General features: G+C 54.7%; 3 protein-coding genes across 3 annotated transcripts; 1 reads left to right on the top strand and 2 right to left on the bottom strand.

Moving 5' to 3' along the window:
• Positions 1-668: 668 nt before the first annotated feature.
• MEX3A (mex-3 RNA binding family member A) lies at positions 669-6,270 on the top strand. Its single transcript, XM_079941551.1, has 2 exons — positions 669-1,468; positions 5,073-6,270. The coding sequence occupies exons 1-2, from the start codon at positions 1,015-1,017 to the stop codon at positions 6,179-6,181; spliced, it is 1,563 nt and encodes a 520-aa protein (XP_079797677.1). The 5' UTR covers positions 669-1,014; the 3' UTR covers positions 6,182-6,270.
• Positions 6,271-10,885: 4,615 nt separating this feature from the next.
• RAB25 (RAB25, member RAS oncogene family) lies at positions 10,886-18,187 on the bottom strand. The gene is made up of 6 exons (XM_079932658.1): positions 17,948-18,187; positions 14,838-15,033; positions 13,031-13,224; positions 12,300-12,380; positions 11,840-11,920; positions 10,886-11,009 (listed from the first exon to the last, which is right to left on the bottom strand). Exons 1-6 carry the CDS (start codon positions 17,988-17,990, stop codon positions 10,915-10,917), a joined length of 690 nt encoding a protein of 229 aa, XP_079788784.1. The 5' UTR covers positions 17,991-18,187; the 3' UTR covers positions 10,886-10,914.
• Positions 18,188-19,613: 1,426 nt separating this feature from the next.
• Positions 19,614-23,043, bottom strand: LAMTOR2 (late endosomal/lysosomal adaptor, MAPK and MTOR activator 2). Its single transcript, XM_079930821.1, has 4 exons — positions 22,885-23,043; positions 22,427-22,589; positions 20,040-20,129; positions 19,614-19,803 (listed from the first exon to the last, which is right to left on the bottom strand). Exons 1-4 carry the CDS (start codon positions 22,950-22,952, stop codon positions 19,747-19,749), a joined length of 378 nt encoding a protein of 125 aa, XP_079786947.1. The 5' UTR covers positions 22,953-23,043; the 3' UTR covers positions 19,614-19,746.
• Between the last annotated feature and the right edge of the window lie 627 nt (positions 23,044-23,670).

The following is a 23,670-nucleotide window of genomic DNA, read 5'->3' as shown; positions in this document are numbered from 1 at the left end:
AGAACCTCTCCCCGCGGCCCAGAGCCGGGATCGACTCTGGGAGAGCGGGAGGGGGGAGCTGAGAGCGGAGAGGGAGCGCGGCAGGGAGGGGGAAGAGGGGAGAGAGAGCGAGAGCGAGAGAGAGAGCGAGCGACAGAAAGCCGCAGTGACCCAGCCGGGACCGCTCCCCGCCCTCTCGCCCCCCCCTCATTACCATAAGAAAAAGGGACCAAAGACCTGCCCGGATCGGGAAGGAGCCCGTCTTGGGAGGGGGGCACATTCCATTAGCCTTTTTTCAACACGTTCCGTTTCTGTACACTGACTCCTTTCCCGGTGCCCGCCTCTTGGAAAAATGAGGGACCTTGACTTCCATCCCACCCCCAGCTTCGCCTCCCAGCCGCGAGTAAAGACCGAAGGCACATCCATATCTTCCTCGGGTCAAGGAATTCGTCCCCGCGCCCCCGAGGGCGGGAAACTACAACTCCCGGCATGCCCCGGGCGCCCCCGGCGCGCCCCCCTCCCGTCAGTTCCATGCTGCTCCATCCAGTTCATTTAAAACAAAAGAGTTTGAGCGCTGGAAGGGGCTGGGCTCTATTGGGGGCCACTGAGCGCCGCTCCTGGACTGGGGCTCGGTGCGGGAGCCTAAGGGGGGCGTCTGGACGGTGGGGTCTAGAGACTCCCGGGACCGAGGCGGGAGGGGTGGGGGCAGAAATCCCGCAGCCCCCCGCCCCCCGTCACCCCCGGAGAGGAGAGGAGATCTGCTTTCTTGGCTTTGCTTCTTTTTCCCCCCACCCCCACCCTGGGGGCTGGGGCGAGGGGAGTCGGGTTACAGGGTGTTTGGGGAGGGGGGCTTAGGGGGAGGGTCTATCTTTCTATCTCGCTTTCTTCCCCCCTCCCCAGTTCTTTGTTCCCCCCTCCCCACACACCCCCCTCCTCTCCTCTCCCCTCCCCTCCTCTCTCCTCTTTTCCCTTCCACCACCTCTCTCTCTCTCTCTCTCTCTCCCTCTCTCTCTCTCCCCCAGCTTTTGTTTCGCCATGCCTAGTCTAGTGGTATCTGGAATAATGGAAAGAAATGGGGGCTTTGGAGAACTAGGATGTTTCGGGGGAAGCGCTAAGGACCGAGGGCTGCTGGAAGACGAGCGCGCCCTTCAGCTGGCTCTCGATCAACTCTGCCTCCTGGGTTTGGGGGAGCCCCCCGCCCCCACGGCGGGCGAGGACGGGGGAGGTGGGGGGGGCGGCGCCCCCGCGCAGCCGGCCGCCCCCCCGCAGCCGGCCCCGCCGCCGCCGCCCGCGGCGCCCCCGGCCGCCCCGACGGCGGCCCCCGCGGCGCAGACGCCCCAACCCCCCACCGCCCCCAAAGGGGCCAGCGACGCCAAGCTCTGCGCTCTCTACAAAGAGGCCGAGCTGCGCCTGAAGGGCAGCAGCAACACCACCGAGTGTGTACCCGTGCCCACCTCCGAGCACGTGGCCGAGATCGTGGGCAGGCAAGGTAAGCGGGCGCCGGGACCGCGGAGAGGGATTGGAGTGGGGGGCACCCCATCCCTACCACGGAAAGTTCATTTCCTCCCTTCTTGCCCGCCTCTGGCTCTGTCCCTTCCCCACAAAGGGGGACCCGCCCCCTACCCTGATTTCCAAGTGCCACAAAGTTCCCTGCTACCCCCACCCCCCCCAGTTGGGACTGTTCTCCAGATCCTTCCTCCCCCAGGGCTCTGCCCTTAGACAAAGAAATATCCTCTCGTGGAGAGAGGGAAAAGGGAGGGGGATCGGTCTTCCAATCCGGGGAGGCTGTCCGGAGGGGGTGTCCACTCGTAGACAGAAAAACTGGTGGAATGTGCAAAGAGTTACTCAGAAGCCCCAACTCCGGCATTTGCTAGTGGTTTTGGGGAGGGGGCACCCCTGGGACCCCCAACCGCCTGGAGTTACAGACTTTGGGGGAGACCTGGCCTGGGAAGCTAGACTGAGTATCTATCTCTTTGTTGGGCTGAGTGTAGGAATGGAAGGGGGTGTGGCTCATGGGAGGGTCCCAGCCTGGGGGTGAGGTGGGAAAGGGGGGCTGCTGGGAGGAGGGAGTGCTGTGGTCACCCACACACCAAAGTTGAATGGTCTGTGGGGTTTTGGAAGGGGCGCCTCCAATGAAGTGCCACGTCCTGGTGTGGACCTCTCCTCCTCCCTCTCAGGCTTTTGTTCTGGGCTGGCCACGGCCAGGGGCCAGAGGCCTGGAGAGGGTTCTCTGGTAGTGAGAGAGTAGGACGGAGTGGGTGAGGGCATGCTGGGGGGTAAGAAACCTTCACCTGGAGATTTGGTGGAGGGCATGTGTCTGGGTGTGTTGTTGGGGGGAGGGGGGTGTGGGTGTAGAATTAATCCAGTGTAGTATGTCTGATACCACACCCTCCTCCGCTCCAGCATCCCTGGGCGGGTGGGGGTGGGAGTGTTGGTGAGGGTCCAGATTGAGCAGACGGGATCCTGGGGACCCTTCCCTCTCCCAGTTTCCCAAAGGGGAGTTGGGGGGTGGGATTTGGAAATTGCAAGGGGGCTGGGCTGGGGAGGTGTGGGGTGGGGGAGGAGCAGGGGAGGAGCTGTCCCACAGTGGGGAACAATAGAGGAGCTGCATTCCGGCTGGGAGTGAGGGAGGAGGCCGGCTGCTGGCCGGGGAAGAGGGGAGGCAAGCCAGGAGGGCCCCTACTCCACATCTCACCTCATCGACCAGAAGTGTGGGGGGTTGGGGGGATTTTGCAGGGAGATCCAGAATGGAGGAGGGGAAGATGCCACTCCCAGGCATAGCCCTCATCCTCCTGGGCACTCCATCTCTTGAGATTTCTGGTTTTAAAAGTTGAATTTCCTCTTGTTGCCAGAAACTAGGGACCCAGAGCCCTGGAATTGGGTGGGGACACTGATATCTTTTCTTGGGTGCGGGGGTGGTCTTGGGAGGCCCCGGAATTTCATAGAGTCATTCTTTCCTCTTCTGCCTCCGCATCAGATGGGCCTGTCTCTCATAAAAGTAGGGGGATTTCTCCTATTCAGAGAAGATAGGCCTCTCCCTCATTCCTTTAGTAAATGGAAGTCCTTTCTCTTGTCTAACCTCCCTCCTCCTGCTGCAGTGTCAGTGCTCCTCTATTTGACCTCTAGGAAGGTGAAGCCAACTGGGTCTTCCCTTCAAGAGATGCTTCTTCAGGGTTGCGAAACCCAGGACGAGGTCCACCACCAGTTCTGCACCTCCAGGCCTCTAGCTTTTCTCCTTAGTTTTATACCCGGCCTGTCCTCCTCACCCTAACTCCAGTCCCTAAAGGCACCTAGCTCTCGCGTAAGTTTATGGGCTCAAAACTTAGAGCCAGAACCCCGATGCCTATCAGATGCCGTGCGATTAGAAGTTGTAGGAGAAGGGGCTTCACTGTTCCTTAACCCTCCATGCCTCACAAATAGAGCAGTCATTTACTGACATTAGAGCAGCAAGGATGTGGGCTGGACAACAGGTAGGACTTCTCAGCTGCCAAGAGGTCTGAAGACAAAAAGGGAGGAGCAAATTCTCCTTCCTGAGGTCTCTTGAAGGTGAGGAGAGCTGCCCCCAACCCACTCTCTCCTCCCACATGCCAATCTGGAGAAGAAGCCATCTGGAGTGGAGGAAGGAGAGGGAAAAAAAGATGAGCTCACCCCAGGCCTGTGGTTGGAGGGTTGGGGCAGAATCGGAAAACTAGGACCACTGGCGTTGGTTGGGGAGCGAGGAAGGGAATGGTGAATGTGTATCTGGAGAGGGGTGTGAACGTGTCTAAGTGTGAATGGGGACCAAAGTTGTGGGCAGGTGTGTATAGGAATGTGCTGCTTGTGTGCTGGGAATGATGGGGATGGAAGAGTGGGACGGATGAAAGGTTGAAACGCAGGGAATCTGTGTGTATGGGAGAGAGGGGTATGTGAAAGTGTACATTAGGTTTGCACCACAAGTATCACTTAGATAAAGGCACACTGCATCACGGCTCCTAGGTCCGTGTGTGTGTGCGCACGCGCAAACTCACACACGTAGCATGTGTGCTTCGAGAAAGCATGTGAGTCTCTGAGGTTCTGTGTGAAGCTAGGGGCAGGGAGAGGGAAGTGGGAGAGGAGGAGGGAGGCTTGTTCAGTCAGCCATCAAGGTCTGCCACCTTTAAACTGCAGTGTGGCCACCCCAGCCTCCCTCACTTTTCTCTTTCCCCTTCTCCCTCTTTGTCTCTCTTTGTCTGGGCCTTTCTCATTTCTCTTTCTGCCTCTCTCCCCAACCTCCTACCTTGAACCCACTCCTTCAAAGCAAGAGTACAGGTCCAGAACACCTTCTTCCCCACCCTACTCAGCTCCCAGCCCATCTTGGCTCTCCTGCCCCCAGGGGACAGGGTGGCAGGAGTGTCCATGGGGTCAGGCACCACACATCATTATCCTCCTTTCCCTCTTGAAACTCTGATTCTCAGACCCTTCCCAGTCTCCCACACTCCACTAGTTGCTGAAAACTTGCTATGAATTTGGGACCCACTGAGAGACACTCATGGTGGAAGGCATGGGAGCAGCTGGGGGTCAGTGGTCCCAGAGTAGACTGGAGGACACTTTTAAGGCATGGAGATCAAGTAAGGAGTAGATTGTGGGTTGCTGGGTCCATTGCAGTTCTGAGGAAAGATCAAGATCAGTGACAGATCGGAGATTGCAGTTGCAGGGCAGGGTGGGGTGATTAAGTGATTTGGAAGTTTGAGTAGCCAGAAATCAGTAGAGAAATTGTGGGAACGGCTCGTGGTTGGAGAGGAGTTAGTGAGTAGGTTTGAGGTTAGCACCTCGTCTGGAGGGTCAGTGATTTTTTCAGGATTTCAAAGAGTGCGTGAATTTGGAGGTCCTGAATGGAATTCAAGGGAATGTTGGGACATTTGACGATCTGTGGTTGATAGAGACGTTGGGTAGATTTAAGATACGATGAGTGAATTGTTCCGGTTAGGGTGGCTTGGGGGGGCGGGGTTCAAAGGGTAGACAGAGGCTCCTGGGGGGCTGAGTATCTGAGCAGGAGCAGGAGCTTGTTGGACTCAGCACAAACCTTCTTGCCCGGTGAGTTTCTTTCTCTCTCTTCCCTTCCCAACCTATCCCAGGCTGCAAGATTAAGGCTCTGAGGGCCAAGACCAACACCTACATCAAGACGCCGGTGCGAGGCGAGGAGCCAGTGTTCATGGTGACCGGGCGGCGGGAGGACGTGGCCACAGCCCGACGCGAAATCATCTCAGCAGCTGAGCACTTCTCCATGATCCGGGCCTCCCGCAACAAGTCGGGCGCCGCCTTTGGCGTGGCGCCTGCTCTGCCCGGCCAAGTGACTATTCGTGTGCGGGTGCCCTACCGCGTGGTGGGGCTGGTGGTGGGCCCCAAGGGGGCAACCATCAAACGCATCCAGCAGCAGACCAACACGTACATTATCACGCCAAGCCGGGACCGAGACCCGGTGTTCGAGATCACCGGTGCTCCGGGCAACGTGGAGCGTGCGCGCGAGGAGATCGAGACGCACATCGCGGTCCGCACGGGCAAGATCCTCGAGTACAACAATGAAAACGACTTCCTGGCTGGGAGCCCCGACGCCGCGCTTGATAGCCGCTACTCCGAGGCCTGGCGGGTGCACCCGCCTGGCTGCAAGCCCCTCTCCACCTTCAGGCAGAACAGTCTGGGCTGCATCGGCGAGTGTGGAGTGGACTCTGGTTTTGAGGCCCCGCGCCTGGGCGAGCAGGGAGGGGACTTTGGCTACGGCGGGTACCTGTTTCCCGGCTACGGCGTGGGCAAGCAGGACGTGTATTACGGGGTGGCGGAGACTAGCCCCCCTCTCTGGGCGGGCCAGGAGAACGCCACGCCCACCTCGGTGCTCTTCTCTTCCGCCTCTTCCTCCTCCTCCTCTTCCGCCAAGGCCCGCGCCGGGCCCCCGGGCGCGCACCGCTCTCCTGCCGCCTCTGCGGGGCCTGAGCTGGCAGGACTCCCGAGACGCCCGCCGGGAGAGCCGCTCCAGGGCTTCTCTAAACTTGGTGGGGGCGGCCTGCGGAGCCCCGGCGGCGGGCGGGATTGCATGGTGTGCTTCGAAAGTGAGGTGACTGCCGCACTCGTGCCCTGCGGACACAACCTCTTCTGCATGGAGTGTGCAGTACGCATCTGCGAGAGGACGGACCCGGAGTGTCCCGTCTGCCACATCACAGCCACGCAAGCCATCCGAATATTTTCCTAAGCCCCCTGCCCCTTGCCTCCTGGGGCCACCTCCCAGGGGCCCTTCTTGGAGCTGTGTTCCACTAGGGCCTTTTGGAAATCAGTGATTTGAGGGGCAAGGTGCTTAGAGATACTCGCTCTCTGGGGAGGGGGGAGGGGAGGCGATGGTGGTTGAAGGGTGGACCACTTTCAGAGCCTCTGGTCACCCTGTCCTGGAAAGGTTGGGAGGGGGCCAGGCCGGAAATTTTACTAGAGTTACAACTCTGATACCTCAACACACCCTTCAGTCTGGAAGCAGCTAAGAGAAACTTTTGTTTTGCCAGAGGTGGCCGCGAAGGTATCCTGACCCCCTCTCCACCTACCCTTGTGTGTGTCACACTACCCTTTCCTCTGTGGAGGGGATGGGGAAAGGGAGAGGGAGAATTACCATCTGTATCTAGAGGTGCTCTAACGATCCCCAAGCCCTCTGGTCCTGACCTCTGACCTCCAACCACGACCCTTTAGACCCTCCACCGCCATATCCTGTTTGGGAATCTGTTCCTGGGTTTCCAGCAGTATAAGGGGGTTGGGGCCCTTTCGGAAGTCGGGATAGATTTTCTGAGGGGGAAGGGGAGGAAGTACGTCGACCAATAAAGGGCTCAGAACTCATCTATCCCCACAATGCTGGGCTAGAGGAATCTGGAGAGGGGGTGCCCCTCTCTGCCTCTTGCAGCTTTTCCCTCCACTCTCTCCTCCCCATCTTTCTTCCCTTCGGGTTTTCCTCACTCCTTTGTTCTCTCCCCCAACTCTCCTCTTTGCTTCCCCTTGCTGGCTGTCACAACCAGCCCTGTCTTGCTCTTTCTCTTTCTTCCCTTCTCCCCCCTCCCTCCTGCTCCTTCCAGCCCAGCTTTGGGGACACCATCCCCCTGGGGAGAAGTAGGGGGAAGAACAATTTGATGGCCCCCCCTAATTCCTCTTCTGGCATCCGGAGGCCCTCTCTCCTACTCCTCCAAAGAAACACCTCAAATTCTTGATGGAATGTATCCCCGTTCTCAGTGAAAATTTGAGGAGGGGACCAATACTGGGTTACATAAAGGGTCAAACCTCCACCTTTATCATCTTGGGGCATTACATTTAGGGAACAGTTCTTGGGCTGGATTTTCTGGTGGTGGGAGGGGAGAGCCAGGGTAGTGTGTCTGCAGTTTTGAGCAGGAAAGGGCCTGAGGCCATAGGAGAGGCTGCTGGGGGGAGGGGCTGCTCCTCCTCCCCTGCAGTGCCCCACTCCGTGCGCCCCTCTCTGGACCTGACCTGAACCCTTATTAGCACGCTAATCATGAAGTCTGTGTCTCACTCATTGTGGTTGAGGAGAGAGACCAGGTCTTCAGACAGGGGTCAGTCCAGAGCCAAGCAGGATTGGGGTATAGCAGGGCCTGTTCTGAGAATCATGTATGATTTTAGGCCTTGTACCCCCTTTGCTGCTTCCCTACTGCTCATCTGGGGCAGCCACCAGCCTCCCGCCCTCCTGGGTTCCGCTGGCCGGGCCAGGAGAGGATGGGGGATGGGAGTCCCAGGGGGGTCCTAGGAGATTCTTGTATATAGTAGGGTGGGACTCTTCTAAGTGATCTCTGAGCACTTAAGCTCTGGAGTCCCATTCTTCCTGGATGGAGAGGGGGTGCAGGGATGGGGGTACAGAGGGGATTTCCTCCTCTCCTTCCTCCTGTTGTGAATTAACTCACCTCTCCTCAGCCTTCCCCTCCAGACCACCAGCCAGGGAGGGGAGCGGAAGGAGGTCACAGCCAGGAACACTGGCCTGTGACAACTTCCCTCCTTCCCGCCAATGTGAGCCATCCTGAGATGTCTGTACAATAGAAACCAAACCAAATGGGCACCCCTCGGTCGCCGAGGGGGGGTGGGGAGGGGGGTGGGAAGATGGGATGTCTGTCTGTCGATCCCCCTCCCCCTCTCCACTCTACCCACAAAGGCAGAAGACTGTTACACTAGGGGGCTCGGAAAATTCAATCCCACTCTTACTAATTGAGCCAAACCTAGAAACAAACGCAAAACACATAGTGAGAGACAAGATAGAGGAGAGAAAGAGAGCGTGAGAGGGAGCGAGATAGGTGACCAACACAGAGGAGAGAAAACAAAAATAGCAAAAAAAAAAAAAAAAAAAAAAAAAGCAGTTCTTTATAATTTAATATTCTATTTTAATAAAGGCGTTTATTACCGTATAAATGTAGCAAAGAACCTGGGCTAATATGAAAAAAAAAGACTTTTTATTAGGTAATTTATTATATGAAAAGGATATTTTATTTTATGATAAAGTGATCCTTAAAAAAATAAAAAAACTTTAGAAGGTTTAGAATATATGTAGGGAGAGAAGAAAAAAAATACATTTGTATTCAGAGTTAAATCTTAAAAAAGTGTTTTTAATATATGTTCGGGTTTACGTTCCTTTTTCCCCCCACTTTTTTTTTGGGGAGGAATGTCATTTGCTTTTCCGGGGGAGCATCCTGGGATGGATGGTGGAGACAGGGGCTAGGGGAACTTGGTCCCTCGGGGGCCCTGCAAGTAGATTGGATTTCACTCCCGGGGCTCCCTCTCCCCTCTACCCCTCCCCCTCGGGGGAGCCGGCAGAGCCAAACAAAGAAAGGGATTAAGGAGAAAGGAAGAAGCTGGAGGACTGAGGACTGAGGATCCTGGGGTGTCCCCCCCTTCCCCTGCCCTGTCCCAGGGGCGAGTGAGAAGGGGAAGTCCAGAACTGAGGCCTAGCAGGCCTACGGGAACCCTCAGAGAGGTGTGAGATTTAAGAGAAATAGTTTTTTTTGTTTGTTTGTTTTTTTAACCAAAAATGAGAGAGAGAGAAGAAAAAGAAAGAAACCGAGGGGTTTAAAAGAAAAGAATACTACAAAATAATAATTATAATAATAATAATAATTCAAATTTATTTCATATAATCCTAGAGAAAAAGAGAAAGAATTACTAGTTACTTAGTAGATGATATTCAGATAGCTTAAAGTTTAGTAGCATTGAGGGCCCCTGGGTCCAGTAGAATGTATAAAAGTCATAACGAAAAGGAAAATAGAGGAGGGAAGTGGCTGAGTCCACCCTAAGCCGCTCCATCTTCAGATATCAGGGTGGGAGCAGGTTGCTAGGTAAGGTTAGGAGCTTCCTTCCCGTCTGCTGGGGTTGATTCTGAGAATCCTTGGATTTTTAAATTATAGGACAAATAGATAAGGGGCTCAGTTCCCAGGGTCTTTGAAAGGACGAACAGTGGTCATTTCAACCAGAGGAGGGCTGGGCTAGGGACAGCAGAGGAGGGAGAGCACATTCACCTGCACCCCTGCTCTGCACCCCAGTACCTAAGGGCCTGGCCATCCTGGCCTTCCCTGTCTGTAGGGCAGCCCTTACTGCGAATATGTCCTCTTGGGGTTCTCTGGGAGGATGGAGACTGCCCAGCTCCAACCCTCCTGAGGCAACTTCTCCCGGGCCTAACTGAGGAAGTCCTTCTTGAAGTATAACCTCAATCCACTCCACCTCAGGTTGATTCAAGAGCCTGGTAGGTCATTTCACCAACAGACACACATGCACATGTTTCCTTCTCAGAGCTTCAAGGGGACTGAGGGGGTGGTCTGTCCCCCTTCCTTGTTCCCACCCAATATTCTACTTAGCTTCTGACCTCCATGGCAGCGGGTGGAGGAGCCAACTCGATAATCGTTCTCCTTTAAAGCTGCACTGTGCTTTACAGGTTTGCAAAAGTGCTTTATTATCTCATAGAAGTTAGATTCCAAGAAGGACTTCCCACCCACTGGGGTAGAGCAGAGATGCTGCCCTTAAAGGCCTGGGAGAACTGGTCCCCAAGGGTACAAAGGCAGGGGGAGAGCAGCAGCAACTTTGGGTGACCCTGACCCTAATGCTCTGTTCTAGTCCACCTCCATCTGTAAGTGTTCAGGTAGGGGTCGTCCACTGTGCCCTGGCCCCAGGGCACATCGCCCTCCCCACAGAAAACTGGGGAGCTTGGCTTTCGCTTGTGAGAAATCAACTTGTTTTTTAAGCACTTGCCTTCTACCAACCCCAGCTTGCAATCAGGTCGGGCCCCTCCCTCCTATCCAAGGGGGTGTGGAGGCCCCTTGGTTCTTGGCAAGAAGAGCCTGTTCCATGACACCAGTGACTCATGGCCCTCCCTGGCCCTAGACCCCAAACACACATCTCCCTCTCCCCAGTTTACTCTTCTCACCCCACCTAGGGACAGATATCCCCCCTGCTCTTTTTGTCCTAGAAACCCCGCTAGTTTGGGAAGGTAGCGTCTGGGGTGGGGAGGGCTTCCCCTTCCCCGCGCGAGGGTACGGGTGGGGTAGGGTGGGTGGGGGGAGACAGCCCTGGGGCAGGGGGAGTGGTCTCTCCACTGTAGAAAGTAGAGTAGGATTGTGGTCAGACTTAATTTGAGGCATCTAGTGAAGACACGTTACAAATCCACCAAGGAAAAACGTTTCAAAAGCAAAATAAAGGCGGGAAAAAAACGGACCCATGAATAATCAAGTCAAAGTGATGTTGCACAAAACACAGAGAAACCAAGAAGGGGGAGGGTTAATGTATTAAATGTGCTATTAAGAACTTAATTTTATTAAAAGTATTATTACTTATGGCTCTGGCCTCTTTTCTCTGCATGCGAGTCTGAACCACCTTGGGGTGAGTGGGGTTTTCTCTGGTGTGATTCTGGGCGACCCTGCTCACCTTGCAGGCAGTGGACGGCTCCTGTCTGCTCTCCACAGTTCCCTACTTGCGTCTCCAAGTGCTCAACCTCTCTTTTTTCTCCCCATTTACCGCCTTCTGTTCCTTGGGGGTGCCAGCAGACCTCCTTCCACTCTGCCCTGCAGAACAGGGGAAGGCGAGGCTGGGTGACCTCGACGCTCCCCGGACAGCCAGCTCGTGGACTCGATGGAGAAGGGGCAGAGAGCTGAGAGCCCAGCACTCCCCACTCATCCCCACCAGGTTCAATCCATCCCTACACACCACACCCCCTCTTCGGGGTCAGGCAGAAACCTGGAAGGAACACTTAGACCCGCCACCTCCCAGGCTTAAAACCCCTTCCCCAGCACACACAGACAGGGCCAGCCCTGACTCCCGCCTCCTCCCCTCACCCCTGGCATTGGAGTGCCCTCAGTTCTTGGCACCAGGGCCCTGGGCACCAGATGGTACCCGCCAATGGTTTCCTTTTGTCTTGCCTTCCAGATACCCCCTCTCTGCCATGCTGTCCTCCCTCCCCTACCTGCCCTGGGGGTTGGCAGAGGGAAGGGCGGGCCCCTCCCACCCCCTTGGCACTGTCCCCGGACTCCAGAGGCAGCTGGCCCTGGGGGGCAGTGTATGGTGGGGAGGATGGAGGGAGGGGGAGGGGGAGGGGAACTGGGCCAGAGATGAAGGGGAGGCACAAGGAAGCAGCAGGATGTCCAGGTCTTGATACAAAACACAGCTTTATTGGGGGGCCCTATTCTGTGAGGGGGTGACCGATAATAGAGATATGTGGGGAGGAGGGGCAGCGCATGAAGACCTTAGAGCTCTGCGGGGCTGCGAACAGGGACCGGCCACTCTGACATCTGGAACCACAGGGCAGGGAAAGCTCCTGGATCTGGGGTGGGAATGGGGGACACCAGAGCGCCAGCAGGGGCAGGTCAGAGGCTGATGCAACAGGCCCTCTTCTCACCAGGGCCCGGCTCACTGCCCAGGGTGAGGGCATTGGTCCGGGTGCTGTTCTGCCTCTGCTTGGACACCTTGGCGAAGATCTCTGTGAGGGCAGAGGGCAGTGGTCAGGTCAGATGAAGATTTAGAGCCCGCCCTCCGCATACACACTGCACATGCCCCTTTCTGAACACCGGGGGTTCTGCTAGAAGGAAGAGGAGTTTGGGCACCTGGGTCCCTTCTACTTACGTGGGTGGAAAAGGGCTAAGACTCAGCTCCCTGGTAAGTGTGGCCTTCTGCTTATTTCCCTAAGCTCCAGTTGAGGGGGTGGGGGGCATACTAGGGAGGCTCTAAGAAGGCTGGGGGTCGACAGAGGGGCTGAGGAATCAGCTGGGGCGGGCGAGGGCTGGGTGTCTGCGTTCCTCACACTGTCCACAGAGGCTCACGGATGGGATAGGGTGCCTGCCGAATGGCAGGGGCTCTACCTTTGAGGACAGTCTCAAAGGCCAGCTCAACGTTGGTGGAATCCAGGGCCGAGGTCTCCAAGAATAGCAGCCCATTGTTTTCTGACAGGAAAGGAAGCACACCATTAGCTGTGGAGGGCCAACGCGATAATAATAATATTTACTTCATGTTTACCATGTACATTTTTTATGCACTAAACCCTTGGCATGTGTAGCTCATATAAAACTTAAAACAACCTGTGAGGTAGGTTTGAATACTAACCCTTTCTTATAGAAGAGGAAACTGAAGCCCAGAAGCAGAGAGAATGAATAAAGAACTTGCTTGGTGTCCCACAGCTAGTCATTGGCCAAGAGATGTGAAGCTGGGCCATGGGACTCCACAGCCTACACCCTTAACCACTGTATCTTGTTGCCTCTAAACCCCAGAAAGCCTGGGGAAAGTGTGACTGCAGGTGGTCAAGGGGAGCCCACCTGCTACACTTAAGATCTCTGAGCATCGCAGGGTGGGCTGTCCTAAAACCAACTATTGCCCATAAAGACAATCTCAGGGCAAGTGGTGGGACATAAAGAGGGACACGGGGTCACAGAGGGGAGGGTCTAGGAGATTCTGAGGAAGATGAGATAGAGGTAGGGGATCCTGCGGAGGATGTCCAGGCCGGAGCCCTACGGTGGGAACAGGGGCTGGGGAGGTGGGATCTGGGATTGCATCGGCAGGGCTGGAGGGGTCAGGCTGGGTCACGGTGGGCTCTCACCAGCGAACATGCGGGCCTCGTCAGTAGGCACCTCTCGGGCCTGGCTGAGGTCACTCTTGTTACCAACGAGCATGACGACGATCGTGGCCTCGGCGTGGTCGTAGAGCTCCTTCAGCCAGCGCTCCACCACGGCATAGGTCTGGTGCTTGGTCAGGTCAAACACCAGTAGGGCCCCCACCGCACCACGATAGTACCTGGGTGGGGGGTAGTGGGGTGGACAGAGGCAAGGTCAGGGCCATCAGGCCCAGCCTCAGAGCAGAGCCCTCAAGCCAAAAGCCAGAGATGAGTACCAGAGATGGGGAAATATGAAAACTAGAGTCCAGAGACCCAAACCGCACAGGGCAGCCCAAAGCTCCCATGTCCGAAGCTGAGCACCCTCCAGGGATACTGGTCTTGGAGCCTCCGAAGACTCACCTCCCTTCTCCAAAACCACTGGCTCCCTCCTCCTTCCTAGCCCTTCTGCTTCTCCAGGTCTTTTTTTCTGATTTTAGCCCCTGCTATTCACCAATGTATACCAGGGCTCTGGTCAAGACAGCCTCCTAGATGTCCCACCTCTAAGATCTTGACCCACAGTGTCTTCTCTCTCATGGCCGTCTTTCTAGGACTAGCTAAATCTCCCCTATCATCTGAGGCATCCTTGCAAGCACCCAGTCTCACTCTTGGAGTTAGATGGAGCTTCTTCAGACTGGCGGTATCTAATTACTCCCATGTCATTGAAGAGTCAACTGAGGCTCATAAGAGTCAGGTGACCAGGACTTCCCTGGTGGCGCAGTGGTTAAGTATCCGCCTGCCAATGCAGGGGACACGGGTTTGAGCCCTGGTCTGGGAAGATCCCACATGCTGCGGATCAACTAAGCCCGTGCGCCACAGCTACTGAGCCTGCGCTCTAGAGCCCGTGAGCCGCAACTACTGAAGCCCTCGCGCCTAGAGCCCGTGCTCCTCAACAAGAGAAGCCACCGCAATGAGAAGCCCGCGTACCGCAATGAAGTGTAGCCCCCGCTCACTGCAACTAGAGAAAGCCCGTGTGCAGCAACGAAGATCCAACACAGCCAAAAATAAATAAATAAAATAAACGTTTTAAAAAAAGAGTCAGGTGACCAGCGCAAGAGTAATGGGTATGTATAAGCAAAGCCCCTGACTCCTGTGCTGTCCCCCACTACACACACACACACACACACACACACACACACACGCGCGCGCACACACACCACCTTTGGCCTAACACTGACTGGGAGACACTCTGTGTCTGGTGTCAGGAGACCTACGTTCCTCTATGTCCTCTGAGTCTTTGTAACATGCAGCTGAGGGGTCCAGCCCTTCACCTTGTGGTTAGACAGTGAAGGCTGCCAAGTGCAAAGCACTGTGCAGAAGTGAGGGGGTGCTCTTGACCGCGGAACCTGCCCCCATCCCAGCTGCACCCTGATTTCATCTACTTGAGACTCAAACTTCTCGTATTTAAAGAGGAATTAATGATAGCACCCTACTCCTGTGGTACTTTGAGGATTACATAAAATGCCCAATGTAAAGTGCCTTGTACCTTCCTGGGCACATAGCAAAGACTTAAGTAAGTGGTGGCGATGACCCTTGTGTTTAGGTCCAGCAGTCAGTATCACCGCAGCCTGTCTCAGACTGTTCGTAGCTCACAGTACTCACGTCTCCTGACTCGGGCGCAGTGGCCTGTGGTCCCATTCAGGGAACTTGCTGCTGAGGGTCCTTGCCTCCTTCTCCTCCTCCACCTCTCCTCCAGAGGTGTGCCCTGACTTCCCCAGCACCCCCGCGCCCCAGGAGACCCCCAACCCCAGCTCACGCCGAGGTGATGGCTCGATACCGCTCCAGGCCAGCCGTGTCCCAGATCTGAGCCTTGACAGCGGCGGTGCCCAGCATGACAGTGCGGGTGGAGAACTCAACCCCGATGGTGGTACGGCTGTCGTGGCTGAACTCATTGCGAGTGAATCGGGATAGCAGATTGGTCTTCCCCACGCCTGACTCGCCGATCAGCACCACTGAAGGAGTGGAGAGATAAGGGCTGAGCTTGGAGGGTCTGCCCATCCGAAAAGGGGAGCTGAGCTCAGAAAACTGAGGAGGGAGCCAGGTCTCCTGGCAGAGGCTAGGGTCTGCAACTCTACATGAATGCATCCATCGGGGGGGGGGGGGGCAGAAGGGCTGAGAGTTTGAAACAGGCCGTTTAAGAGTTCTAGGCCTGGTGTGTTGTGACGTGGCTGCAGAGTCGACCTGCGAATATGGTGATGGAGTGACGTCTATGGGCTGTTTGTGGGTATTGGCATTCAGGGCTGTGAGGAAGGAGGGAGGGTAGGGGCCTGGGGGGGAGGTTGCACATTTCTGGGTGGGGGAGTATGAGAACATTGTGCGTGTTTCTATGTATACGAGCTGGAAGGACAAGTGGGAGGTTTGTGTGTCTCTGCGTGGGGAGCAGAGGTGTGAACAGAAGCGTGGGTGAGGAGAAAGTTTGGCAGGTGACACGTCTGTAGGTGGGGGAAAGGTATGGACGTATGTGTACAAGAAGTTGGGATCCAGTTGTCCCCAAGAAGGGGCAGTCTTGTATGGTTAAGACCATGGGACTGGGTGTGGGACCAGCTATGTGTGTCCTTCAGCAAGCTATTATCCTCTCTGACCTTTTTCTTATGAAAAAGTGGTAATAACAATAGCATCTATCTTACGGATTGTTGCAAGAAGTAAACGAGATATTGCCCAGGATATAGTGAGTGTGCAAAACTGTTACTGTCGTTACTGTTGTTGGTAGAACAGTGCTTTTACCTTTAGGTTTCCAGGGACAAGGAGCCACCAGCGGGGCCGTGAAGAGCGTTTAGGCTGGAGGGCAGCACCCAGGGCCCAGCCCTACCCACCATGGGTGAGTTGGGACCGGGGTTAGAATGTGGGGCTGCTGTAAGTACAGCTCATAATCGCACTGGCCCTGAGCTACCCAGGGCGGTTCTGGAAAGGCAGGCAGGCACCCCAGGACTGGACACCACATATGCTGGGCGCTGGTCCCCACTCAGCCTCTGACTAGCTGTGTGACCCTGAACAAGTGGCTCACCTTTTCTGGGTCTCAGTTTCCCTGTTTATAAAACCTTTAAAGGCCCCCTCCAACTTAAAAAATTCCCTATTTGTTTAGTGCAGGAAAGAGCTGGGAGCTATATGGGTGTGTGTGGATAAGAGGTTGTGTGGACGTGTGTGTGTGTGTGTGTGTGTGTGTGTGTGTTTGTGTGTCCTGCCTCTCCCCTACTGGGAACCTCATCCCCATCTCATCCCTCCCAGTGGGTGTGCTCTGAGCCCTATCCTCTGGCCCAAAAGGGGCTCAGGGCAAGGGCTTTGGAGTCAGACAGACTTGGCTTTGAGTACTGACTTAGTTACCTTTTGTAAGCTATTTGCTGTGTCTCATCCTCATCTGTAAAATGGAGATGCTAATGGTTAACATTTATTGAGCGCCTACTGTGTGCCAGGCACCATCCTGAAGGCTTTACACATATTAACTCATTTAATCCTCACAACAATGCCATAAGGCAAGTACCATTATTAGTATCACCCCATTTTTACAGGGGGGTTAAATGATTTGCACAAGATGGCACAGCTAGTGTGGTAAACACGAGCTGTGCTGCTCAGATGAGCCTTCTAGGAAGGACTTGCCCCCAGCCGCAGGCAGTGCAGTCAGCACACAGCCTTCAGCTGTTGGCTCCTTCAGCATCTGCTTCTGATGCAGAGGGTAGCCTCACCTGAGGTCATACCTTTCCTGGGCAGTCTGCACGCAGCGCCCGAGCAAGGCGAGGGGAACCCAGAGCTGCCTGCCCTCGGCCAAGGCTTTGTGATCTTGCCTTGTAGTGTGACTTCTCCCTCTGCCCAATCCTGCGTCCTGCCTCTTCCTTTCACTGCTGTTGGGCCACAATAAACATCTTACGCCCCAAACTTCTCAGTGTCTGCTTCTAGTGACCCCAACCTGTAATAACTCGTAAACGGCCGGGCTGAGATCTGAACTCATGCTTTCAAAATGAAAGATAATTTTGGGGTTGTTATGGTGATTAATGAGCCACTGGCTGGCACATAGCAAGGGTTCAATAAACGATAGGAGTAGTATTGCCCCAGTCTTCTGCTAACCCTTACTCTGTCTCCCTTCCTGGGAAAGATGCTGGGAGTACAGGTTCCCCAACCCCTGGTCGACTGAGCGTCCCAGCTCAAGTGAGGGCGGGGCCGAGGCTGGGAGAGGCAGTGGGGTGGGGTGGCTGGAGAGGGAACCATAGGGCAGCCAGTCCACCCTGCCCTGAAGGAGGTGTGCAGGTGGGGGTGGGGAACACTAGACTGACCAAACACAGGGGCGAGATAAAGGAGCAGGAAAGATACATGCGGGCTTCCAGGGACAGCCAAGTTGAACCCAGCTGCTGGTATTTGAGCCCAAGGGGCAGACAGACAAAGCCATGGTGCTGGGGGTCCTCCAGGTTCTGTTAGACCCTTCTCCCAATCATTACATCTTCCCTATGGCTTTCTCCAGCGCTACGACGGGATAGATCTATCCTATCTCTCCTTTCCTGTACAGTTGCCTAGAAAGGTGACTTTCTTCCTCTTAAGTCGGCTTGTTTCCCCTTCTTCTCAGGAGGGAATCCTCCATCTCTGGTGCTGCAGTGGCTGAATATTCCTAGGGGTTTGGGCTTCCATTAGGAACAGGGCAGAGGAGCCTAACTTGGTACCATTAAGGGGTGATCAGCATTATTTACTAGAGCATTCTGGCAGCGCCAGTAAACAGACCCTCCCCCACTCCTTAGGCTTTCTTTCTTATCCAAAGGAATGATGAGCCCTAGGAGGTAGGTCCTGCTAAGTGATTAAAAAGCAGGAAGGGGCCTCTGGCTCTGTTGTGCTCTTCCTGGGTCTCTCTCAGGCGTTCCTCTTTCTCTACGGACCCCGACTCACCCTTGAAGACAAAGTTATAATCTTCCTCGTTTCTGTTCCCCATCTTGGCTCCACATGGAGGGCACAAGTGTCTTCGAGGGCAGAGGTGACGGGTCTGTGCGTTGGTTCAATGCCGTCAACCCTCAGCTCTCAAGAGACCTGGATCCGGCCTTCCTCTCATCGGGAGTAAAGAGACTTCTGCAGCCAGAGGGATCGAGGGCCGACTTCAGGCTAGCCAGGGCCTAGGGGGGCTCAGCTCTGGCAGGTGGCGGTGCTGTAAGGAAGCTGAGAGGACGGAAGCTGAGAACAGGAACAGTGAGCGGCTGGAGACCTGGGGCCCAGGTGGGTGGAGAGACAATGACGTCAGACAGGTTAGACAGGTTGGGTGTCTGCTCTCAGCCTGGGCTCCTGCAAGCAGGCAGCAGGCAGGCTCAAGGGAGTGACAATGGAGGCAGCTGGGACAGGGACAGGACCTTCACAGAACCAGCTGAGAGGACAGAATTCGCGGTGCTAGGTTCCTGGGACCTGTGGCCATGGGGGGCCCAGCCACCAGTGAGTAATAGTCCCTTGGGGAGCAGGAAGCTACTCGGCCTGCCGCTTTTCCGCAGAGCCTGTGGTGAGGGGTAACTGGGGGCACAAGAGGAAGGGCTGTCGTGAGGAGGGGCTGGGGTCACCCTGCTGCAGCGCAGAGCTCTGGGAGGTGCATCTTAGATATAGCAACTTCTGCTGCTCCCTGACAGCCCAGGGCCTGGGATGGGCAGTTCCTCATCCTGGGTGGAGCTGGAACTTGCAACCTACCTGCTTGCCTGGGATGGGTCCCTTCCTACAGCACTAGGAAAGGGGCTGGTAGCTCCCCATCCAGCCTTGTTCTAAGGACGCTGGATAGGGGGAGACCTGGGGCAGAAACAGCAGATGAGGTGAGGGGTCTGAGTGCAGTGACAGGACTTCTGGATTTTTTCTACTCCTTCCCCAGGACCTGAGGCTTCAGAGAGAAGCCCTCCTGTCTGCAAAGGGCTTCCTGATCTGGAGAAGGTCTGTGTGAGCTTGTGAATGCCTGGAGAAGAGGGAAGGGGTGGCCCTTGTAGGCCGCTAGGGGGCACTCTCCCAACCAAGAGTAGAAAAGGTGTCCCCCAAGGGACTTCAGGACTGAAGGACACTGAACTCCCACGCCCTGTTTTCTCTCTGTCCAACATGACCCCCACCAGCCCCTTGTTCCTCTCAGCTCACTCCCAAGGTTTTTTGTTTTGTTTTGTTTTGTTTGCGATATGCAGGCCTCTCCCGTTGCGGAGCACAGGCTCCAGACTCGCAGGCTCAGCGGCCATGGCTCACAGGCCTAGCCGCTCCGCGGCATGTGGGATCTTCCCAGACCAGGGCGCGAACCCGCGTCCCCTGCGTTGGCAGGCGGACTCTCAACCACTGCGCCACCAGGGAAGCCCACTCCCTAGGTTTTGCCAACAGGTGGGTAAGATTCTTCTCTGAGTGGCGGCGGCCAGGTGAGGTCACACCGCTGGAGAGGCCAAGGGACCTGAGGCATCACTGCCAATAACCTTTTGGTGTTGGAGGTCGTGGAGAAGGAGTGAGTGGGAAGCCCCTCACTTGCAAAACATGAAGAACCTTATAAGCAATCCCTGCTCCTTCCTATCTCCTCTGATTCCCCCCCATCCAAGAAAGCAGCCAAGACACAAGACAGGAGTTGAAGTTTATTCTTGGGAAGAACAAAGTCCCCCCAACCCTCCACATCCAGGAAGGCTTCCCCAGGGGGCCCTGCCCCTCCAAAAGGTCATCTCTCTTTTCTGAACCCCTGCTTCCACCAACACCCATTACGATGCTGCTACTTGGGTGAGAGGCTCCTCCAGGTACTGCACCAAGGCCTGGGCCTGCGAGAAAGGGAGGAGAAACCAGTCCCACACAAGGCCTGCCATTGGAGGGATCTTAAATTCAGGTCTACTCCTAATGCCGAGCCCCCAGCCCCCAGCCTCCAGTGTTAGCCCGCACCAGACGTGGATTGGGTGACACGAGAACGACTCTGGGAAGGTGGTGGGGATGGGAGTGGACACAATGACGCAGCATGAAGGCTGGACCCAGGGTTTTACAGGGATGGGCACATACACACCTTGGCCTTGAGCATTCCGAAGCCAACAGTCTCCTTGGCATACATGCACAGTAGAAGGTTGGCCACTCGAGTGATGGCTACACGGCCCTCCTGGTGGGGGTGATATCAGGGGATGTGATGCTCTGCTTGCACCCTTTGCCCCGCTTCCCCCATGGGCTCTTCTTGAGAGAGACTGTATCTTCCTTCCATGTCCTGGGCACAGCAGGAGCTTCTGCTGGGGAACTTTGGCCACAGACCTGGACGTGAAGTTCTGAGGCCATTCCAGCCTCAGCACAGCCACCTACTAACCAAGTTGCCCTGGGAAACTCAATCTCCCAGAAGCTCAGTTACTCTTTCTGTAACCCGTACCTCACTCCAGCTGGTGAAGATGCTAATACACAGGAAGGAGTTTTGTATCTGCAAAGGGCTGTCCAGATGGGTGATGTTATTATTATGGCTTATTACACAGTTATTATCATTATGGTAAGGGAAGAGCAGTAACCCAACTTATACTTCTCCTCACTACCCAACGTAATGTTTTTCAAACTGTAGGTTTGGCCCCAGGGTTAACTGACCCCAGATCAATTAAGAAGTTGATCAGCATTAAAAGAAAAAGAAGGGGAATTCCGTGGTCCAGTGGTTAGGACTCGGCGCCATCACTGCTGGAGCCCAGGTTCAATTCCTGGTCGGGGAACTAAGATCCCGCAAGCTGTGTGGCACGGCCAAAAAAAAGAAGGGAAATGAAGTATATTGCATATAGTAAGGGAAGTACTGTTTCATGAAACTTTCATTTTACTGGACTCTGACTTAAAATATATTTCTTATGGCTGGGTTGTGGTCAGAACATTTGAAAGCTATCGCCTTTATAGCACCAGCTCTAGGGTAGGCACCCTAGGAATCATCAGTGGAACTAGTATCCTTGGTTAAGGAGGGAGTGAGGAAGAGGTAGGTGGCTGAGTTACAGTGGAAATCCTTCCTGGAGAGTTCAGTCTTGGGGCTTTTTCAATTTGGTTCAGCAAGCTTTCGCTAAGCATCCACTGTGTGCTTGGAACCAGGTGCTGCACCCCCTGCCTCTCTGGGTACCTCATCTACTAACCTCTCCCATTCTCATGCTACTCCAGCCACTTCAACTTTGTTGATCTCTGACCAGGCATCATTCTGCCTCAGGGCGTTTGCACTTACTGTTCTCTCTATCAGAAATGTTCTTGGACTTCCATGGTGGCGCAGTTGTTAAGGATCCACCTGCCAATGCAGGGGACACAGGTTTGAGCCCTGGTCCAGGAAGATCCCACATGCTGCGGAGCAACTAAGCCCACGAGCCACAACTACTGAAGCCTGAGTGCCTAGAGCCTGTGCTCCGCAACAAGAGAAGCCACCGCAATGAGAAGCCCGTGCACTTCAACAAAGAGTAGCCCCCTCTCACTGCAACTAGAGAAAGCCCGTGCGCAGCAACGAAGATCTGATGCAGCCAAAAATAAATAAATTAATTAAAAAAAAAAAAGAAATGTTCTTAACCCAGAGAGCCACATGGCTTGCCAACTTCCTTTAGATCTTTTAGATCTTTGATGAGATGTCACCTTTTCAGTGAGACAGTCCTTGACACAAACATCCTATCTCACTTCCTTTTTGCTTTTTCTCCACAGCATTTTCAATACCTAACATACTACTTTTTACACTTACATACATGTTACAAAACATATTTACGAACTTATTTTATGAACATACATATTTTACTTAATTTAAGGCATATGTAAGACTGTAAGCTGCATTAGGGCTGTAGTTTTTGTCTGTCTTGTTTGCTACTTTTTCCCCAGTCCTGAGAACACTGCAGGGATCTAAAAATTTGTTGACTGAACAGATAGAAAGGTGAATGAGACAGTTTCTGTTTCCAAGAAGTTCACAGTCTAATGGCCACTTCCCCTTTCTGGACTGCATCGCGTTCCTCTGTAAACTGAAGGGATTGGACTAGGGTCTGGAGTCTCTGCCATGCTTCTGAGTCTGTGAATCTCAGATGACAACACTTTGTGTCTGCATATCACTCTACAGTTTATATCCACCCTTTCATTTGATCACAACAACCCTGTGTGCATGGTGTGGTGATGGGGATTATTGTTTTCACCTTGGAGGTGTGGTTAAGAAAGCCCAGAGAGGTTAAGTGACTTACCCAAGGTTCCACAAATGATAAGTGGCTGGCTGAGACCAGAACCCCAGCCAGACCTCAGGTCCAGGACTCCTTTCTCATCACCACTTGATGCATAGGGTCCTGCCTATTATAAATGCTGCTGCAGACCGACTCTTAGTAATCTTCCAGAGATCCTGTCCCTGCCCCTCCAACCATCCAGGATGGGGTCCAGGTCGCCCCTTGGGGATGCCCTTAGAGAAAGAGGAAGTGGCTCCCTTCTCCATACCATGCAGTCCATGAGGATGAATTTGAGATTGTCTTCATTAAACGCTTGGTTCCCGTTCCGGTCGTAGGCCGCCCAGATGTTACTGGCGATGGCAGCGGTGACCCGGGCGTCCGTATCCCCGTAACCGGAGTAGGCCAACAGAGATCCCTCGTTATTCAGCAGCCTGGCGAAGGAGCAGGAGGGATATCAACGTGCTCAGGACGGGGAGTCAAACGCCTGGGCTCCCATCCTAACTCCCGCCACTGGCCCTTCTAGAAAGCAAGCGTCTGGGCTGAGTGTGTGCTACAACGTGCCCCGAGCACCCACTACGTCGGTTTCTCTTTTCGAGAGGGGCCCTCCGGCCGGTTCACCTAGCTGCTGCTCCCTCTGCCACCTCCTCCCTTCCCCACCCCTCCCTCGGAGAGTCGCGCGCTGCCCCACGCCAGTGCTCGCCACTCGGGTTCTCGGTCCGCACTCACAGGGTGCTCTGGACGCCTCCAGTGTTGGCCTGGCTTAGCACCTGAGTCAAAGCCTTGGGACGCAGCATGCCTGCAGCTCCTATCCCTGGGCTTTTGCACCCAGCTCTCCGAGTTTCCTACTGCCGCCCTCCGCCTGCCGCTTCCCGTAGTCCAGCTGCCCTGCTCCGGAACGCCCTGGGAGTTGTAGTTTTCTGGCCTGGCTTTGTGGTTCTGACTCAACCCCGCCCCACCGCGGAGTACCCTGGGAATTGTAGTTCTTTGCGATTTCGCGAGGCACCCTGGGAACTACAGTTCGTTTTTTCCAGTGCGACCACGCGGTTATGGGGGAAAAGAGCGGGAGAAAAAGGACAGAGGCAGTACTGGAAGGACATTTAACCCCCTCGGGCAGAGAAAAGTCATATCCGCTTGAGAATTCACGATTCAGTAGTTAAAAGAAAATAAAATCCCTATATTTGTCGGGCACACCTTTGGTTACTTTTCAAAGTAAATTTCTACATTATGCACAGTTCTGTGAGATGAGGCGATAGATACTATTGAGGAAACCAAGGCTCAGAAGGGCCACGCAGGCAAAATTCAGGTCTCTAGAACTGTACTTAATAGACTTCGGGCAGGCCACTACTCTCAGGGGAATAAAGTCAATCCTAGAGACAAGGTTTTAGGTGGACATCCAGAAGTGGGAAAACTCAACCTCAAAGTCGGGAGAGGTCTCAGGCCTAGAAAGAATTTGGGCTTCCCGAGAAAGACCAGTTATCACAGGGAACGGAGATAAAGCGGCGACACAGAAAG

The sequence above is a fragment of the Stenella coeruleoalba genome (genome assembly GCF_951394435.1).
Source record: "Stenella coeruleoalba genome assembly, chromosome: 1".
In the NCBI taxonomy this organism is placed as follows: domain Eukaryota; kingdom Metazoa; phylum Chordata; class Mammalia; order Artiodactyla; family Delphinidae; genus Stenella; species Stenella coeruleoalba.
This window is presented reverse-complemented; position numbering and strand designations above follow the sequence as displayed.

Excerpts from the sequence above, each read along its gene's own strand:
- LAMTOR2 (XM_079930821.1), bottom strand. The coding sequence starts at position 22,952 with ATGCTGCGTCCCAAGGCTTTGACTCAGGTGCTAAGCCAGGCCAACACT. Across the intron at positions 20,130-22,426 it reads TCATCCTCATGGACTGCATG|GAGGGCCGTGTAGCCATCAC; the intron begins GTATGGAGAAGG and ends CACCCCCACCAG. Across the intron at positions 19,804-20,039 it reads TCGGAATGCTCAAGGCCAAG|GCCCAGGCCTTGGTGCAGTA; the intron begins GTGTGTATGTGC and ends CCTTTCTCGCAG.
- MEX3A (XM_079941551.1), top strand. The coding sequence starts at position 1,015 with ATGCCTAGTCTAGTGGTATCTGGAATAATGGAAAGAAATGGGGGCTTT. Across the intron at positions 1,469-5,072 it reads CGAGATCGTGGGCAGGCAAG|GCTGCAAGATTAAGGCTCTG; the intron begins GTAAGCGGGCGC and ends AACCTATCCCAG.
- RAB25 (XM_079932658.1), bottom strand. The coding sequence starts at position 17,990 with ATGGGGAACAGAAACGAGGAAGATTATAACTTTGTCTTCAAGG. Across the intron at positions 15,034-17,947 it reads TTATAACTTTGTCTTCAAGG|TGGTGCTGATCGGCGAGTCA; the intron begins GTGAGTCGGGGT and ends CCACTCCTTCAG. Across the intron at positions 11,921-12,299 it reads CTTTGAGACTGTCCTCAAAG|AGATCTTCGCCAAGGTGTCC; the intron begins GTAGAGCCCCTG and ends CTGCCCTCACAG.